An 18,286-nucleotide genomic window follows, 5' to 3' on the forward strand; every position below is an offset into this window, starting at 1 on the left:
GAAGACGCAACCTCGCACAGGAGTGGGGTTCGGCCGCAGCCTCGCGCGTGCTGAATTATCCCGAGTACCCCTTGCTGTGGGTTCCACGCCGGCCCGAAAAACCCCGCGGACATCCTCTCCCGGGGCCCCGACTGATGGCGCAGGCCAGCGGCTCTGGAGTCAGCCGCGGCCCAAAGGGCAGGCTCCGGGGAAGTTTCTTTCCTTTTCATTTTTTCAAACGATCCCGTGGGTGGGGGACCTCGGCTTCGGGGACCGCCCGCGAGGCCTGATGACCAGGTCCGAAGGTCCGCATTGGGCCGGAGGCCGCCTTGTTCGGGCTGACTGGACACCGGCCAGGGTGGACAGACGCTGAGCTGGAGGACTTCCCATAGGAAGGGCCCCCGCTCCGAGCTGCCGTCCTAGGCCCCAGGGAAGCGCCTGGCCCGGTTAGGCGCTGTGGCTGTGCGATCCGAGCCGGCCCGCCGCGGTGGGGAGCTGAAGGGCTGGCCCGCCGCCTCTGGCGGGGACGCTCCGGGGGCCCCTGGCTGCCGGGGGCGCCTCCTGAGTAGGGAGGGGCGTGCCAGTCAGCGGACAGGCGCTGGAGGGGGTTTCCTCTTTGGCTGCCCTCCTTTCAGGTGCTACCTGTGTCAAGGCAGGACGTTGGAAAAGGCTGGCTCTGTGCTCCGGGCAGAGGGATTTCTATGGGGCTAAAGGGCTTGGAGCCCAGCGACAAGGGTTGGAGAGGGGCACTTGGGCTGCTCCCATTCAGTGAATTCAGTGGGTCAGTATCAGGTATTCATCTTTAATTCACATCACAGCAGTCAAGGGAGTGGGGAAAGGGGGAAAAATCAAGTGGCAGATATTTACATCTAAAATTCACATTACTTGTTGGATTTAGAACATGCTACCACAATATATACAGTAAAATACCTCTTGGGACACTAGTACAAATTTTTTTTCTTTTAACTTTGCTTTCTGGTACAGGTAAGATCATTTTTAAATCACTTTTTTAAACATAAATACACAAAAGAAATGATTAGAAGTCTTATTTTAAATAAGCACAGAATGCCAGAGGTTAAAAACACATTTATAGGGCTGAATACCAATTGGACATCACACTCTATACATTTTTTGCTCAAATTCCTGTACAAATACACAGCATTCAAATAAGTATTTACAAATAAGCTTGAAAGAATGAAAATCAGTATTTCACAATCTTTTCAGAGGATTCTCATTTCTGGCCTCCCACTTCCCCTCAGACTGGCGTTCTCCAACAAAAGGGATTTGGATTATGTCCTTTTCATCCAGTTAAGGAAAATGGAAAGGGAAAAAACAAACCTAGCTCACCTTGCGTAAAAAGGCAAGGCCAAACCAACCCACACTCCCCTCCCTACCATCCTGTGTCACCAGGTGGAGAAGGTCGATGTTCTTATGTGATGACTGCCTTGTCCAGGGATTGATATTCAGAAGCCCTAAAATCTAAAGATGCCCTCCTACCTAAGACTCACACCTAGAGCTAGCTCCCGACCCTCTAACACTTGTGAACACCAGATGTTCCTGGCCTGCCCTCTGAGGTTGGGGCTGCCATGACTGACCCACTCTGCCTGGAGCCATCCTTATAGTATCAGGAAGGACCCACACTGGTGGGAAGCACCCCCCAGGTGCCCTGAGGGTAATGTGGCCCTCCATCTTTCCCAATAGGCTAGTTGCTGGCATTCCTGTTCAATAGGCTGGCGTTTGTGTACAAGAGAAGAACACCCTGACCAGCGTTGTCTGTTTGGAAAGAGGGACTGTAGGGAAGGGATGGGGGTCTAGGGCCCGGGGCCTGGCCACAGAGTCTGGCCAGCAGAAGAGAACTATGGGAGAACACACCTGCTCAACAAGGAGAAGGCCACCTTGTGACCATCAAAGTTGTGAACTCAGGCAAATGAAAGAAAGATATTTTGTCTGTAGACTATTTTTTTTTTTTAAGTAACTTAGAAGCACCCTGGTAAAATACTATTACCACCCCACCCTATCCCCCCAAATAATAAACCAAGAGGAAAATCAGTGCCCTGACCTGAAAGAGTTTCCTATAAAGACACCACTGCACTCTGCCCAACAGACTGGGGAGGCTGGAGAAACTGGCCTCCTGCCCGCCCCGAACCCTGAGTGGTGGTCCCCGTGGGCCTGGAGCGGGGGGTTGGGGGGGTGGGAGGGGGGAGCTGGGGGGTAAGGGGGGACGACGACGACTGCATTTGGCCACTTGGGAGAGGATAATTCAACCTGCATGGCTCTCTGCTTCCAAAAGGAGGAGCTCTCTCCTACCCTCTTTACCCAGGACCTTGCTGAACCTGACCACGAGTCCTCAGGGCTGGAAGCCTGGCTGGGCAGCCAGCCCCGCTGCTCAGAGGTAGTGCTGAAAATCCCTGATTCAGGAGCTGGATGACAGGCATTCTGGCCACTTCTGAAAGCTCAGAGGATTTCCGGCCCCTGCCACACCCCAGCCTCACTCCTATGCCAGCTCTTCTCTCAACACTTGGCCTCCTGGGCCCCAGGGAGGTAGGTGGCTATGGCCTCTGGCTCCACACCCCCACTCAAACCCCAGAGGGCGGGAGATAACCTTTGCAGATCCATTCGCCAGGGGGGCTCCTGCAGGGCATGAGGTGTGTTGAGAGTGGAAGGGAGCAAATGGTCAGAAATAAAAGTGATGGAGGAAAAAATCCAAGGTAGAGTGGGAGGCAGGGCTGACCCACGGAAGCCTGGCAGTGTGTCCTGGGCGTGCTGTTAGGCTAGGTCACATGCCTGAGCTGGCAGGTTGGCCCAAGCAGCCCCTCAGGTGCACACTCCTGGACAGAAGAGTGGGCGGGTGGGTAGGCTTTTGTGCAAAACGGCTTGTAGCTCCCTTGTCCACCTGTGACATGTAGTCCACGTGGTCCTTGCAATCCCTGAATACAACCATGAGCTCTTCTGTCCATGCAGCAGCGGAAGAAGTCCCTAGTGCAATTTCCATTCTTCTGTGCCTCTCTGCCCTGGAGGGAGGGCCTGGGCTCTGACCCCTGGGCCCTGAAAAGCTGCAAAGCAATTCTGTCTGTGCAATATCTCCGTATAGCTCCACGTGGTCTGGAACTGCAGGAGGAAGAAAGCATCTACTGCACAAAGGAAAGAAAGGAAAACCCATAGAAATGGAAACGTAGAAAATGAACTAAAAAGAGAAGCCACAACCCTTCATGCTGCTGTGGCCTCTGTACATGGCAACACACGAGTTCACGGCAGTAGAACGTAGACTCGGGGTGGCTCTCTCCTGAGTGCCGGGCCTCTCCGGCTCCCTGGGGTGGGGGAGACTTGATTTTCACACCTGGAGTGGCTGGGCAAGCTGCTCACTGCGGGCGGCGTCCCGGCCGCCTCCCTGCCCCTCACTGCTCCCCTCGGCCGTGCTCCCAGGCCAGGCGGGCCTGCTCTTCCTTGGCGCTCCCAGGAGGCAGCGAGGCCTTGCGGTGCAGGCCCCGAGGCCTGTCGGCGTCTTCACGTAGCAGCACGCCCTCCTCGTGCTCCAGGGCTGGCAGGCGGCTGTGGTAGGGCTTGGGCGGCAGCGCAGGCGGGTCCATGGGGTCCTGAGGGATGACGCACCCCGGGGCTGAGTGGCTTCGGCATGGCTGGGCCTTGATGGAGTCCAGGACGGCGGACTCGGAGAGGCTGTAGTGGACAGGGAGGTAGGGCGGCTCGAGATCTTCATCGGCGTTCCAGGCCTGGCTCGGCATGGAGTCCATGGTGTCGGTTCGGGGTGGGGCCTCCGAGGAGTGCCCAAAGTTACTCTCGCTCAGGGAGGACACGCCGCTGCTCGCGCTGCCTGACAGCGTGGAGTTGCTGCCATCCAGACCCGACTGGGGGCTCGTGGGGGAGGCCGGGATAGGGTGGAGAGGAGACTGCAAAGCAAAGGGTGCGCACGTTAGAACCCCCACTGCAGACAGGCGGACGGGCTCGCTGTGTGAAGACAGGGCCGGGCGCCCATCTGTCTCTTCGGAGGCTGCCTCCCAGCAGCCCCCCACCCCCTAGCAAGCCAGTGAAGCCCCAGAATCAGCTGCATTTCTGTGGGCAAAAACATGGCCCTGCCCTGGCCGCTAGGCATTTGTATCCGTGGCTCTGGGGTGCTGGGTCAGCAGGCCAGTGGGGAGAGCAGAAAGAACCCCAGGGACCATGGGCCAGGTGAATGGACTCTGCTGCTAAAATCTGTGACTGAGTTCGTCTTTTCCAATGTGCAGAAAACGAGTGAGTTTTCACGAGGCTTTGCTGCCTCCTGCCTCTTGCTTTTGACTGGATTCTAGTTTAAAATGCTCTACCATCTACCATGGGAGTATCTCTTCACTTCTTGAATTGTAGCATGCTGATACCTCGTGGCATCAGCAGGGAGCCCCCAGCCCCTCACTGCCCCTTGCCCGTCCGTGCACTCTGGGTACTGTGTGTTGCTGTCCCCGGGACCCTCTGACCTCCCTGGCCCCATCACATTGGTTGCAGGATGCATCAGTCATCTGCATCTCGAGTGTGGCCCTGGCCACCCCTAGCTTCTGCTGGGCTGGGTGCTCTGGGACAGAGGAGCAGGGAGGGTGACCCCAGAGCAGATGAGAAGCCTCCTCTCATGCCCCGGTGGGGCTGTTGCTTCAGTACATTACCTTGCGCAGAGTCCGGGCAGGCAGGGCCGGGGGGGTGTCACCCAGAGGGTGGTGGAAGGCGTCGAAGTGTAGGGAGTAATGACCTGCAAAGGGAACAGAACCAGAGCCTCAGCTGGGGCCCCTCCAGGGCTGTGTGTCAGCACATCTTGCTGGGCCAACTGCGCAGCCGGGGGAAGAGTCTCCTGAGGACCCCTCAGCATTGAAGGCCACAGGAAAATCTCTCTTTTCACTGGAGTTTTCCAAAACAGGCTGCTGGAGTAAAAGACACCTGTACCCCGCAAAAGGTCAAGAAGATGGAGTATGTCAGAGCCCACGGGATGACGGGCCGCCGACAACTGGCTGCTCTCCGGCAAGCTGGTGGGTCGTGGGCTTGGCACAGTCGGTTCCATTGTCTTCGGCCCCCCTGGCTGGGAAAGCCTGCCTGAGCTCACCTGCTGTACTTGGAAACCTCACTGACCCCAAAGTCCAGCAGGGTGCTTCCTGTGGTGGAATGTTTTTTCTTTGGCCGAGTCAGCCCAGACAACGGCCCATCTTCTTAGTTTGGAGGGCTGCTGCCCTTGCCCCCGGAGTCGAGTCTGAAACCAGGGACTATCTGGGGGACCCGCTGGAGGTCTTCTTACCGTGCAGCAGGCTTCGGGGAGGCACTGGGGGGGCGGCTAGGATGCGCCCCATGTGGGCAGACGGGGAGGGCTGGGCCTCTTGGGCTCCGCTATCCAGGCTCCAGCTGCTGGGGGCTGTGGGAAGGGTGGGACCAGACGGCACGAAGGGAGGTTACTCCCATCCTCAGGGAGAAGCCCATCCTACCGCCTCTGGCTTCTCCAGGTGTGTGCTTTGTGCCCAGCCTGTGTGGGAGGGGCATGCCAGCCCCCAAAGCTCTGGCCAAGTGAGACACTGTGGCCCACGGGGGCGGGACGGGAGCTGCTTAAGGGGATGGCAGCAGAGGGAACAGATGTCTGAAGAGTACTTAGGGGGAGGCAAGCTAAGAGGATAGCAAGGAGCGAATGTCTGCCTCTGGGACTTGCCAGGAAGAGGACAGAGAACAGAAGTGAGCAGAGGAGAGCGGAATGGGCTGAGACAGAATGCAGACAGAGGGCAGGCCACAGAGCTCCTCCCCAGAACTGAGTCGGGGCTCTCCCACTGCCCTGGCACAGTGGGAAAAGCAGGGAGCATGGTGGGTGGGAGGCAGAGACTGCCTCCTCTTAGAGCTAGTGAATGGCCAGGGGGCAGGCAGGGGCTGGCTCCCAAAGGGCCTGTGGTAGCAAGCAAGCTGAGCCCCTCCCATGGCCTCTCTGCCCACTGACTGGGTTTGGGAAGCACAAGGGGTTTTCAGGCAAGGACTGGTGTTCACTGTGCCTGCTGGAGGAAAGAATATACAGCCCAAGAGTTGTGGCTCAGGTCTGGCTGGACCAGTGGCTTCCCAAAAAGAGGGAGGACTGTGGAACCACGGGTGCTTTGAGGCCTGCAGAGAGGCCCTGTTCCTGGCACCCACATGCCATGGATGCAGGGTAGAGTGGGCCTTGGACACAGGGAAACAAAGAGTGTCCGCCTATGCTAAGGAAGGAGTTCAGTGCCAGAATACTTGCTCCCCACCCCCCACCCCCCGGCCCCCAGCCCCAGCCATGGCTGGGGTGAGTGACTTGGCAGGAAGGTGACGAGACGAAGAATGGCTGGACCTTGGGCCCTGAGGGTGCCACTCTGCAGGAGCAGAGCGGTAGAGGACATGTAAATCCTGTTGGCCGCCTCGTTCTGGAGACCAGATACCACCACCAGGAAATGTGCCTCTTGTCTGGCGGAACGGGGAAGCACACTCTCCCTATTGGGCTGTCAGCGGCCGGGCAGTAGCTCCCAGCCCGCGCCCTAGCCGCTGGCTGTGTTCTCAGGCAGCTATAACCAAACTGTGCCCCAGGAGCCTGGGCTGTGGGCCCTCCTTGCTCCAGGTACTGAGCTTTAGGGAAAGCTAGGGCCTGATGGGACCTAAGAGGCTCTGGAAGGGAAGGAGCTGGAATCTAGCCTTCAAGAAGGATGTGGTCAGGAGGGGCCGGGCCCACATGGTCCAGCGAAAGTGGCGATGTCCTTCCTCTTCCTCCCCCCGGTCTGGAACTGGAGTGGGCCTGCAACAGGACACAAGGCAGAACTCCACTATCTGAACAGCCTCAGTTCTCAGGACTGCTCAGTCCCACGGGATGGTTGATGGCTGGTGGCAGGAGGGAGGACGTGGCAGTGACCGGGTGGGCAGGCCCTCAGCTGTGGCCTAAAGGGAGGAAAGAACTCTGCATCTGATAAGCACCACCAGCTGGGTTCCACCAGAACGCCTCCTCAGGGAGCCCGAGGCACCCGAAGAAAGGACAGGCCCGTTCTCACACAGGTTCTCCTCAAGATGAGGCATGAGCTTCTGGCTCCTCAGCACTGGAAAAAGCCACTGAATCTCAGAAATTAAGAAGCTTGGAGGTGGGTCTGGGCAGCTTCCCCAAAGGGGTGCTGACAGCCCAAGCTCTTACATGCACATCTAGGCCCTGGAAGAATGGTGGGGCCGCAGAAGTTCACCCACAAGAGCCCAAAGGAACCTGCGCGCGGGGAGGCTCTGGGGGAAGAAAGCCGGTGAGACTGCAGGGCTTTACAGAGGGCGCCTGCCTGAGCCCCTCCATGTTCACCCTGCAGCCCGATGTCCGTGAGCTATGAGGCCCGTGGACCTTTGCTGCGTGGCACAAGGGCACTGGGGCTAGTGGAAAAGCTAAGACGGAGTAACTTAGTCTCGGAGAAGGGGGCGACCCCTGCTGTGGCCTGGCCATCTCTGTCTCTGTCTCTGTTAACAGGGGTCCAGCGCTGGCCCGAGGTCCCCGCTGCACAGCCAACAGCCCTGAAGGCAGGCTTGTCTGGGCTGGGAGTCATTGGCAAAGAGAGATGACCACAAGTGAGAGGTGGAGGCTTCATGGGACTCAGGATCCTGATGACAAGAGAATGGTGACAGGTATGTACAGCTCCTGTCCTGGTAGATCCAGGTAGAGACTCAGGGAGCGATTGCTCTGGCCTGTGTGCTCCCACTAGGCAAATGTCTCATTTGCTGCCCTCGAAGCCTTGGCATTGTGGCGTGGGCATGCATGCGGTGGGCTCAGCCTCTTTCCTACCCACACCTGGGGGTGGGCGTGTCCAGCTTCTTGCTGCAGGCTGGTCTGAGGCCCGATGCTCTTGTGTCCGGCTGGTGTAGTGTCTGGGTCTGGCAACCGGCACCCATTTGAGCTCTGAGCCCATCTGTGCTCTTGGCTAGTTGTCAGATGGCTCCACATTTCAGGTGAAGAAAAGGCACAGTGGATTTTGGCCACTGAGGCACTCTGTAACAGGTGCAGGGGCCAGGGAGGCTGCATGTTTCGGGGATGCGCCGCCTTGAGGCCAGCAAGGCATCTTCAGCCGGAATCTCCACGGCCTCTGTGGTTGAGCACCTGGTGCTGATGCCTACCAGCCACTGAGGCTGTGGACCCCATGTCTGGTCTCCCTAAAGAAGACACAGAGGCCTGTCCTCTGTGGTGAGCAAGGGAGGAACAATGACAGTGGGGACAGCAGACAGCAGTTGGTGAGGAAGTGCAATGACAACATGATGACAGTTTTGGAGGGACAGGTTCTGATGGGACAGCAGGTTGTATTCCCAGGGACTCTGTGTGCCCTGAACTCCAACAGAGGGAGGAGAGGGAGGGGACACTACAGGGAGAGGGGCTGGTATGGGGCCAGGTTCTGGGTGGCAGGTGGGTTAGCACAGTCCTCAGACAGGTATTGCTCTGTGTTAAAGTGAACTCAGACCTCCAACTGTGGGGCTTTGCGCCAGGGCCCTATGGGCCTGAGTCTGCTTCCTCCATCAGCTTTCTGTGGCAGAACACGGGTAAAAGTCCACTATCCAAACAGCCTCTGTTCTAACTGCCCAGTCTCATGCCTGGGCTGATGGGCTTGCAACATAGAAGATGGACTCACAGCAGCCGCCGGCCAGAGTGGCTGCAGGAGGACTGGACTCAGAGGCCCGGGGCTCCCTTGGAGAGGACTGTCTCTGGGAAATTCACTTTGCCATGCCTGTCCTTCCCATTCTTCTAGGGGCTTGTTTGGCCATAGGCCTATTCTGGGCAACAAGGAGAGGTACCTGAGGGCTCAAGTTGAGAGTAACCGAAGGGGCCACAGGGCCTGCTGAATTCTGGGGCTAGTTGGGAGGAGCCCAAGGGAGTGACTGCCCACAGTCTGAACACCACAGCCTGAGTTTCCATAAAGGTGGGCTCAGGGCAGGTGGCAGCTGGGGCCTCTCTGAGGGTGAGCCCTGGGGAGGGAGATCTACAAACTAACAGGATCCAAACTTAGCATCAAGCCAGACGTCGGTTTAACAGTGAGCACAGGAGTTGGTCAGGACTTTGGACAGACAGACAGGCCTGGGTGTTGAAGTATGGCACAGCCTCGGCCAGCTGGTGCTCGGGGACAAGAGTCAGACGCTCAGGATGGGGACAGACATGGGGGGAGGCCACCTGGGAAGGGGAACAATACCTTTTTCAGCCACAGACAGATTGGGATCACTGCAGGGTTTGCAGGATCCGACCACTTGCTGGAACAGGGCCCGCTGGAAATTTGGCAGCTGAGGGAAGGAGAAAAATATCAAAGAGGGTGAAAACAACCAGTTATACCTCAGGGGGCAGTGCTGTGGGCCTAGGAGCCAGGACATTTTAAGAGAAGACAGGGAAATCAAAGCAGTGGCACCGCTCACGCTTGAGACGTGTTGGGAAGCTCAGGCTGGCCACAGGAAGACTGTCTTTGCTATCTGGCTCCAAGTGCTGCCATGTCCACATTGGAGGCAGCTCCCTACCATGCCTGGCTGGGCTCCAAGCTGTCTCGGGCATGGCCAAGAGAAAGGACACAGGCACTTGAGAATATCTAACTGCATCCCTCTGTCCTGCCACGGAGACCCACCGGCAGGAAGGATTGAGGGACCCCTTCACCCCTCAGCACTGGCAGGCCAGGTCTCCTGGAGGCCCCCACACAGGCCCAAGTCAACACTGAGGGTAAGGGCAGCCCTCAAGCCCAGAAAGTCTCGGACAGGACCCACTGTTGTGATGGGCGGCTGCCAAGCAGGCCTGCTCCCTCCACCTGGCGCGGCTGACCAGGCACCCAGAGGTACTGCTGAGAAACTCCTGGCACTCTGGACTAGGTAACAGTTGCTTGGAAATGACTCTCATGGACTCTGAATAGAAGGGCAGGCAGACCGGGCAGGGGAAGGAGGTAATCCCCACAGCTTCTGGTTCAAGGCCCCCAGGTAGGGTGTCTGGAGAGCTGTGCAGCAAACGGTGTGGAGCAGCCCCAGCAGCCAGCGAGGGGCTCCGGGTAGATGGATGGACGGATGAAAGAGGCAGAGTTTGCCCAAGTGAGGATGCCCTTCACACACACAGGGAGGAAGGCCATCCTCCAGACCCGTGTCCACCACTGCCTTCTCGGGACAGGAAAGAACCAGGTTCCTCTGCTAAACTTTTTTCAGGATGAGGAGTCCAGGAGGTGGGCAAGAAGGACGGACAGCTACACAAGCAACGATGGCTCCAACCTGCCACCCATCTCCCCGCAGCTGCACTCCGTCGGGCTCGCCGGTCCTCAGAGCCACCGTGGTCCCCGTCCAGGGGCCCAGCAGCCTTCTGAGGGTCTCACGGCAGAATGCAGGGGGCAGGGAGGACAGTACAGAAAGCCTAGCAGACGCAACGAGAGAAGGCTGGGCCTTCTTTTGCAGAGGGCACTCAGAGGGCACTCAGGAGTCTGGGTCTACTACCTGTCCGTTCTCCAGGATGGCTGCTGGGTACATGGCACTGCTTGGGCGGTCCCGGTGCGCAGGCAGCAGCAACATCATTTCCCGGGCGTGGCGGTACTTATCTGGCAGAGAGGGAGAGCCTGTAACCAAGTGAGAACAATCACGCACAGATGACGAGCCACAGATGGAGGGCCCAGCGGGCAGGCATCCTGGGGACCAGGGAAGCAGGGTCGGTGTCCCCTAGCAGCTGGGGAGAGGATGAGCTCAGCAAGCACAGGAGGAATGAAGCAGAGCCTGCTGGTGAGATGGGGGGCGGGCGCTGCACCTGACGTCCCGGCCGAGGCAGGCAAACTGCAGACGGGGGCAATGCAGGCCCACTGATAGAGCCCCCCGCACCACGCTCAGACGCAGGTCATGAGGAGAACTGAGGACTGGAGCCAGGCCCCAAAGGGCCCCCTGCACCCGGCACTCTCAGGGAGATGGGCGTGGCCTGGATGTGGGCTCTCTCAGGGGGCCCAGGCATGGGCACAGGCCAGCTTGCAATGGAGCCATCACACAGAGACAGAGACACTCAGGTAACACAGTGGCACAGCTCTTACTGACGCACTGTGTCCCCATACACTTACCGTCCCCGGACACCACTGACCCTGTGCTCAGCCAGCTCCCTAGTACCTTTGCCGGGAGGCTTCTCCTTCCCAGATTCCAGGCCCCCAGAGCCTGGCCTCTGCCTTCCTGCCCAACCTACTGCAGCCCCAGAGCCAGACTGGCAGGGGTTCCAGGGCCCTGCACACAGGGGCTCTCCAGGGAGTCTCACTCTGAGACTTGCCCTTCAGTGAACTTGGGGGTCATGAAGCTAGTCTGGGAGCTATGGGCCTTGAACCCAGGCTCTTGAGTTGGCTTGGTTCATGCTCTTCTCCTGTGAGGCTTCTGTAGTGATCTCTGGCCCGAGGAGCTGTTACAGAGGCCAGACAGTGCCAGAGGCGGTGTGGCCCAGTCCCCATCCATACAGCCCATAGCTGTAGGCCCAGGCACCTGTCACCCACGGTCCTTGAGGGGACCTGCCACAGAAAGAGAGAATAACTTGCTGGCTTTCCTTGGAAACGGATAATCTGGAAGGCCCTCCACATGTGCACTGCTCATCGCACCAGACGCCAGCATGCCCATGAGAAACTAGCCTCCTGGAAGTCTCCGGCTGCCTCAAGTGGTGGAAAGCCTTCTGTGGTGTGCTCTTAGTGACGCTGGAGAGCCCCTGGGCTCCATCTGAGAGGTGAACCTGCGGCTCTGGAGGCTCTGTTCCTGAAGCCCAGAGTCCCTAGGGCCTTCCTTAGAGTGTGTGGTGCACGCCCCGTCAGGCACAACTGAAAAGGTCTCTGCATCAGCCTGCCCCCGGAGTCCTTGAGGTATCCCTCTTGTGCTCACTTTAGACCCAGAAGATGAGGCTTAAATACTTTGCAAAAGTCGATATAATAAAAATCAGTAGTGGCTATGTCTATTCCATATAGACAAATGGAAAACAGCTCCTAATCCCACCGATTTTTATAGTTCCTTGCTGGGAGGGAACCTGGCAGCCACAGCTCTGAACAGAGCTCCCCTCCACTAGTGTGCACAGAACGAGACATGCACCTTTACGCCGATGCAGTGAAAGCCGACTCCACACCAGGCATGTGGCTGGCCATGGTCCCCGCCCTCGCGGAGCTCACAGACTGGCTCACCAGGCCACCCTCAGATCCGCACACTCAAGGTCCTGATACGGGTCGGGGGGCTAGGATGGAGGGACAGCAGCCTGCAGGCCCCAGGTGCTCTGCTGAGGATCTGAATCCATGGGATGGAGGCCCTCTGGTGCTATAACAAAGGGGTGCTCGGTGCTACTGTGGAGATTTTCAACTCTGCTATCCACTGCTCTCCCACTGCCCTCAGCCCTCAGCAGCCAATCTCATGGGAGCAGGGAGTGACAGCTAATTTTCGTGAAAATATTTAAACACCACAAGGGCTTCTGTGTCCCAGGACTTCTGCACTACTTGAGTTGTAGCCTGGGTAAATCCAAGGGAGACTAAGTCCCAGAACGACAAAGTTATTCAAGGAGGATCAATCAGAATGCCCGTTCTCTAGCCCCAATCAGTCTTTTCACCACTAGGGGGAGCTGCCTACCTACAAGAATTTAGAAAGAGTTTACAAGCGTTTAGAAAGGCCTTGCAAGGCCTTTCTTCTGGAAGGTCTCCAAATCAACAGGGACCACAGCAGAGAGTGTCAATGGGCTTGGCAAGGAAGGCCACTGGTGTCATGACTACTCCTGGGTGTCGGGGAAGTGCCTCCAATGCAAAGGACCCTCCAGAACACCTTCTCCATGAAAGCCTTCCCTTCACCCATAACACCAGAAACAGAGTGGACTGCTCCCTTCCTTTTGTGCCCCCAGGGCATCGCCTACTGCATCTCCCACATTTATCTCAACATATCAGTCTTCCTCTGCAACGCTGGGTCCAGGTCTTCTCTCCATCTTCTCTCACAGGGCTTACTGCTGGTAGGCTCCAAACAGGGCCCACGGTTTTCTCCAGAGAGGCCTGCGCATAGCTTGCATGGAGGGCGTAGCCTGCAGGTGAATCCCTGCTCTTTCTTCATTGCCTCTGCCCTCATCACCATTTCCCGCTTTGGGCCCAGTTCCATTTAGCCCTTTTGTTTACTTTGGCACTTAATGTCTACTCCAGAAAGGGAAGGGGCTTCTGTCAGCCTTTCTCTCTACGATATCCTGGAGTTTGGCTCCTGTGATGGCAACCTTCAATGCCTTCCCTCCAAAAACACACATGCCACTCCTCACATCATGAGGTGGAGTCTCATTCCCCACCCCGGTATCTAGGTTGTCCTTAGGGACTTGACCAGACAACGGAATGTGGCAAAAGGGACATTCTGGGATTTCCAAGGCTGGGTAATAAGAAGCCCAAGCCACGGGGAAAGGCCCTATGTAGGGACTCAGGTCAATAGCCCCAGATGAACTCCCAGGTGGCGGTTACTACCAGCTGTGTGAGTGAGCCAACCTAGTTGAACCTTTAGATGACTCCAGCCCCAGGTGACATCCGACTGCAGGCTCATGAGAGACTGCAAGCCTGGCAGCAATACCCAGCAACTGGCCGGTGAGCTCAGACCACTCCCTTCTGTCGCCATCCCACACAGCCATCCTGGGAAGCACTAGATCCTAGTTCCTACAGCCGATTGCCATTCCACCACAAACTCTTCTGTCTAAAAGGACAGAGAACCAGATTTCACTGTAAGAACTAGGATCAGACTGTGAAAAAGATGCTGGCTCTCAGAGAACAATATTTTAGCCAACTGGTAAAAAATCAGGCAATAACTGGCAAAGTACATAGCTTTTCACAGAGCAATCTCTCCTGATTAAGCCTTTCTCAACTGAACAAGTTCTTTTTGGTTGTTGTTACTTTTTAGAATGACATTTTTCCAGGGTTAAGTTTAACCTTCAAATTGAATTTTCACACTGTGCAGTCATGCTCGATTCCTCAAGACAAGACTCACTGTTGCTTTAACTTTGATTTTTATTCTTGCAAATATTTGAATGGAAAAGAACTGAGCTTTCTCATGGACTGTGTGTCCTCTTACTGAGGTGGAGGATGTGACATCCATTCACCTCTGTGGCATCCACTGCTCAGAGCAGGGTCTGAAGCCAGCCAGAGAGAGCTGGAGCTAGGAACCCTTGAGTCCTTAGTGCTGAAAGGGGAGCATTCTCTAACTCACAGGGCCACTTTCAAAGACAGAGCCACAAACAAGAGGAGGACTAGTGGGGCTCATGAGGCCCTTTCCTTGCCCTTCTGCAAGCAGCGCCCTGCCCTCCTTACCTCGGGCACTGGAAGGGGCAGAGGTAATCATCTGGGATGGTGCTGAGTGAGTGGAACTCAGGCTGGAGGAAGAAGGGCTTGCCTGGGACGAGGACAGAACAGAGACGTTGGTGACTGAGCCCTGGTACCTGGGGTTGGGATACACGAGCTGCAAAGGGAGAAAAATCAGCAGGATAGAGGTCTGAATGGCCAGGATTGTAGGACTGGCCCAGAGTTGGCTTTTTCATGCCATGAGGTGCCCAGACCCGGTGTCTGATGTGGTACCCTGGGTCCTGATGGAGGCCAGGCTGGTGGCTGGTACTAAGGGTTACCCACACCACCCATGGAGCAGGGTTGTTGGGTCGACTCTAGTGATGTTGCCCATAGAGGATGCAGGACTTAGCCATCAGAAATGCCAGGAAGGAGGGCATTTGGAGGAGGATCTCTCCAGTGGGATCTTGAAGAACAACCAGGCCTGAAGCTAGATTTCCTTCTTGGGAAATAAAGCCTGGGAACCATGACATGGGATGGTGTGGAGGGAAGGCAGTTTTACTGGCTCTGGGTGTTCTGAATTCAGAAACTAGAGAACTAGGCAGGGATGCCAGCCCTCAGAACAGATCAGCCAGCAGAGAGGCGAGTCCTCCAGGTACGGTGCCCTGGCCCATTCTCCTTGGACAGCTTTGGTACCTGCATATGGTGGTAGAGGTCCTCGGGAGCCTCGCCCATGGAGCTGTCCCCCATCATCACCACATTTCCCGCTTCACTAGATGCGTGTGAGGAGAGAGAGGATGATGAATGGCGGCCTGTGCCCATCAAGTTCATGGGGCTGTGAACAAGAGTGGGAAATAGGGAGGAGTCAGGCCGGGAGCTGAGAAACTTCGCTAGGTGGTGGAGGACAGTGTAAAGGGGTGTGTGAAGCCTCAGCCAACACTGGCTTGGAGGGTTTCATAGCTAATTCTTATACCCATCTGAGTATTGGAGCATTTGTGAACCCCCACCTGCTGCTCAGGGTTCCCCTGGTCTGCGAGGGCCAAGGGTAGACTGGCGAAGTCTCTACCTGTAGTTAAATGGTTTATGGCCACTCAGTCTCATGACATCAGCAGTTTCTCAGTTAGGACAACTGAAAATCATATGCTGAATCAGGTCGAAGACTCCAGGGTCCTCTTGCTATGCGGTGCTAGTCTGAGCCAGCAACCACCCCCTGCTGGGATCTGCTCCTAGGTCAGGGGTGTCTCCTGGTATGGGCAAGCTACCAAAATAGCTGGCTGGTAACCATCTGTTGGCTTCCTTCTACATCCTTCCAATACTCTCCTCTATCAATAGTAGACAGCTCTTCATTCATTCATTCCTTCTCCTTTATGGAGGCCCGGTCTGTGGCTTACGTTGGAAAACAAACCCAAGGGAGAGGCTCCTCTCCTTGCCTCCTCCTCTGACCTGGCCTTCCTGCCCTGGAGGCTTGGAGTAACTTCCATTGAGTCCAGACAGACCAGGACTCCTGAGTTCAGAGGAGCTACGCCTTGATGTGCTTCCACCTCACCATGTGGTTCTCTCTCTTAAAACCGACTGGGGATCCTCATTCCCCTTGGGATTGGGTCCAAAGGCCTGAAGGAAGGCGGCCCATTCCGAGCTGGAACTGGCCCCCTTCCATGCCCCGGAACCCTGTACTCCAGCCACAAGGCTCTGCTGGTGGGGTTGACTGGGGCGGCTTGTCCACCTCCTGGGGTGCCTGCACATGGCAGTCCCTTTGCCCAGATCCTGTTCCATCACCCTTCTAACCCCAGCTCGTTTCTGCCTCACAGACTTCTACTTATCCTTCAAGACTTACCCCAAATGCCCCCTCCTCTGTGTTCTCACGGTACCATGCACACTCCTCTGTCAGCCTGGATAACTGGCTCTGAGCGTGGGTCCTGTGGCAGGAGCTGTGTGTTTGCTGTGTGCATGGGTGAGAGGGCATGTGAGCGAGTCCACACACCTACTACTTCAGACTTCCTGGCTCTGATCTTTGACATCCAGACTTACCTCTGTGGAGGGGACCCTCCCCAGCCCTAAGGCCGTACCTGTGCCGGTGGGTCATCTTGATGCTCTCAGGGCTCATAGGACTATGGGACGCTAGGACATTTCCCCGTGGGGTGCTGGTGCCTGAACATGCAGGACTTAGCTTGTCCAAACCCGGAAACTCCTGTTGAGAAATGAATGCCCCTTCATCAGAGTAAAGAATGACTAAGTAATTAAGGGGTGAGAGGGAAGAGCAGGCTGGTGGTAAAAATGTCAGAGAGAAAGAATCCGATACTGTTGGCTGAGCCTGAACTGCTGACATTTTGGGCAATGGCCCCTTCATGACTAAACACCCTTCTAACCACACTGGAGTCTAGACCAGAGACCCAGAGGCCCGAGGTTGACCCCACTAAGAGGACACATCTGGAAGAGGCTGACGTTGCTCTGAGTTCACAGGAGTGTGTTACCAGGCATTCTCAGTACAGAATCAGTGGAATAAGAGCCGGAGAGGAAGAGCTGATCATCAGCTGTCAGTCAGTGGGCACCTCTTATATAAGCTGGGTTTCTTGGATTGCTAAATGGCCCAGCTCTTAGTGACCTGGGTTAAGCTGCCTGTGACACAGTTTGTGGGGGAGATAGGACCTAAAATCCTGATGTTAGTTGCTGAAAAACAGTATAGTTCTATTTTAGCATGATTACATTCTTATTAAGTAGATAGATATCTTTGCAGAAATTTTTGAACCCAAACCCTCCTGGGTGACAGCACATTGGTCTGTGTCCCTGTCTGTGACTCTGGAGAAACAAAGCATAAGATTTCTTCAATCCTTCACCATCTGTGGGCCCTAAGTCCTACTGGGGATGCTTCTGAGCTTGGCCTGAAGAAGCAGCAGGTTTTCCACCCCCTTCTTCCAAAACATGCTGAAATGAAAAAGAAGGGTGAACTGGAGAGGACACCTCTTCATTGCCCTAGAGACTTAGATGTATGCGGGTGAGTATTTTCTGCTTTTTGCTGCAGTGGCCCAACAGCCTTGGAAGGCGGAGGACATCCCTTGCCCCAGTGGCCAGACTCTAGCCTGCTTAGGTTGCCTGCAGTGATGGGGAAGTTTGCACACAGCAGAGACCAGCCAAGAATGAGAGGTAATGGAGTACCCACCAGACTTTCCCTTTCTCTGCATGTTTCACCCTGAAATACCATGGGAGAATCATTACAGAAAGGGGAAATTTCAGGCTCTGTGGGCTTTCCTCTGGAAAATGTGCCTACTTGTCAAACTACGGACAAGCTTCTTTTTCTCTTTTTACATTTCATGCTATCTATACCCATGCAGGAATGGCTGAGACCTGCACTGGGAGCCTGAGATGACCAGAAGCTCCAGCATCAAGAACAAGGCAAGTCAACCCCAACAGGTCAGGGTCACTGAATCTGAGTGGTCCAGCCTCTCTCAGGCCAGTGATCATCCCTGAAGAGGAACCTCTTGTCCTTGATGGCCTTGCCCCACACGTTTGAACAGCCCTGCTTCCCTTGCCACAGGTAACTGGGGTCACGCCCCTTGAGATCTGGCAGCCAACCTGTTTAGCATGTAAGTTTCTCTAGAAAACACTTGGAATAAGCCTCATGGTTGAAAATGGGGTGAGAGTATATAAACAGGGGGCTCAAGACCACTGAACCCTAGTCCTGGAATACAGGCTCTCCTTTTGCTTGTGTGCATCAGTCCTTGGGCCAAACCCTGCGGTGGAGGCCAAAGAGCCAGGTCAGAGTCAGGGAGAACTTCTGGAGCTTGGGGCAGGCTCAGAACCCGGCTGACCCCTCTAAGAGCAGCCAGTACAGAAATACTGCTCACCCTAGGCTTTGTCAGATGGGAGTCTGGGTCACCAGATGTGTTGGAGAAGAGGGAGGGAAGGATGGAAAGGAGATAGAGGGGAAGGTAAAGAGAAGGAAGAGGGATGGGGGAGAAGAGGGCAGGGGGATGGTGAGAAAAAGAAGAGAAAGAGGGAGATGGGGAGAGAGGGCTGACTCAGGTTATGCCTTACCTCTGTAGGTTCTCAGGATGGAGAACATCTCCAAAGAGATGTCTACATGTGGGCCA

At 56.0% G+C, this 18,286-nt stretch overlaps 1 protein-coding gene across 1 annotated transcript in view; it reads right to left on the reverse strand.

Annotated features, from left to right (window-relative positions):
- Window positions 1-775: 775 nt before the first annotated feature.
- DOCK3 (dedicator of cytokinesis 3) overlaps window positions 776-18,286 on the reverse strand; it is a 568,243-nt gene continuing 550,732 nt past the window's right edge. The window contains exons 47-53 of the mRNA XM_064595595.1: window positions 16,265-16,386; window positions 14,895-15,033; window positions 14,229-14,376; window positions 10,408-10,526; window positions 9,144-9,231; window positions 4,629-4,711; window positions 776-3,884 (exon numbers count right to left, since the gene is read on the reverse strand). Of these exons, the coding sequence (XP_064451665.1) occupies window positions 3,375-3,884; window positions 4,629-4,711; window positions 9,144-9,231; window positions 10,408-10,526; window positions 14,229-14,376; window positions 14,895-15,033; window positions 16,265-16,386 (1,209 nt within the window). The 3' untranslated portion in view covers window positions 776-3,374. The remainder of the gene's footprint in view (window positions 3,885-4,628; window positions 4,712-9,143; window positions 9,232-10,407; window positions 10,527-14,228; window positions 14,377-14,894; window positions 15,034-16,264; window positions 16,387-18,286) is intronic.

This window comes from Mirounga angustirostris, unplaced genomic scaffold (assembly GCF_029215605.1).
Source record: "Mirounga angustirostris isolate CCGP_5_RB_7025 unplaced genomic scaffold, mMirAng1.0.hap1 SCAF_1, whole genome shotgun sequence".
NCBI lineage: Eukaryota > Metazoa > Chordata > Mammalia > Carnivora > Phocidae > Mirounga > Mirounga angustirostris.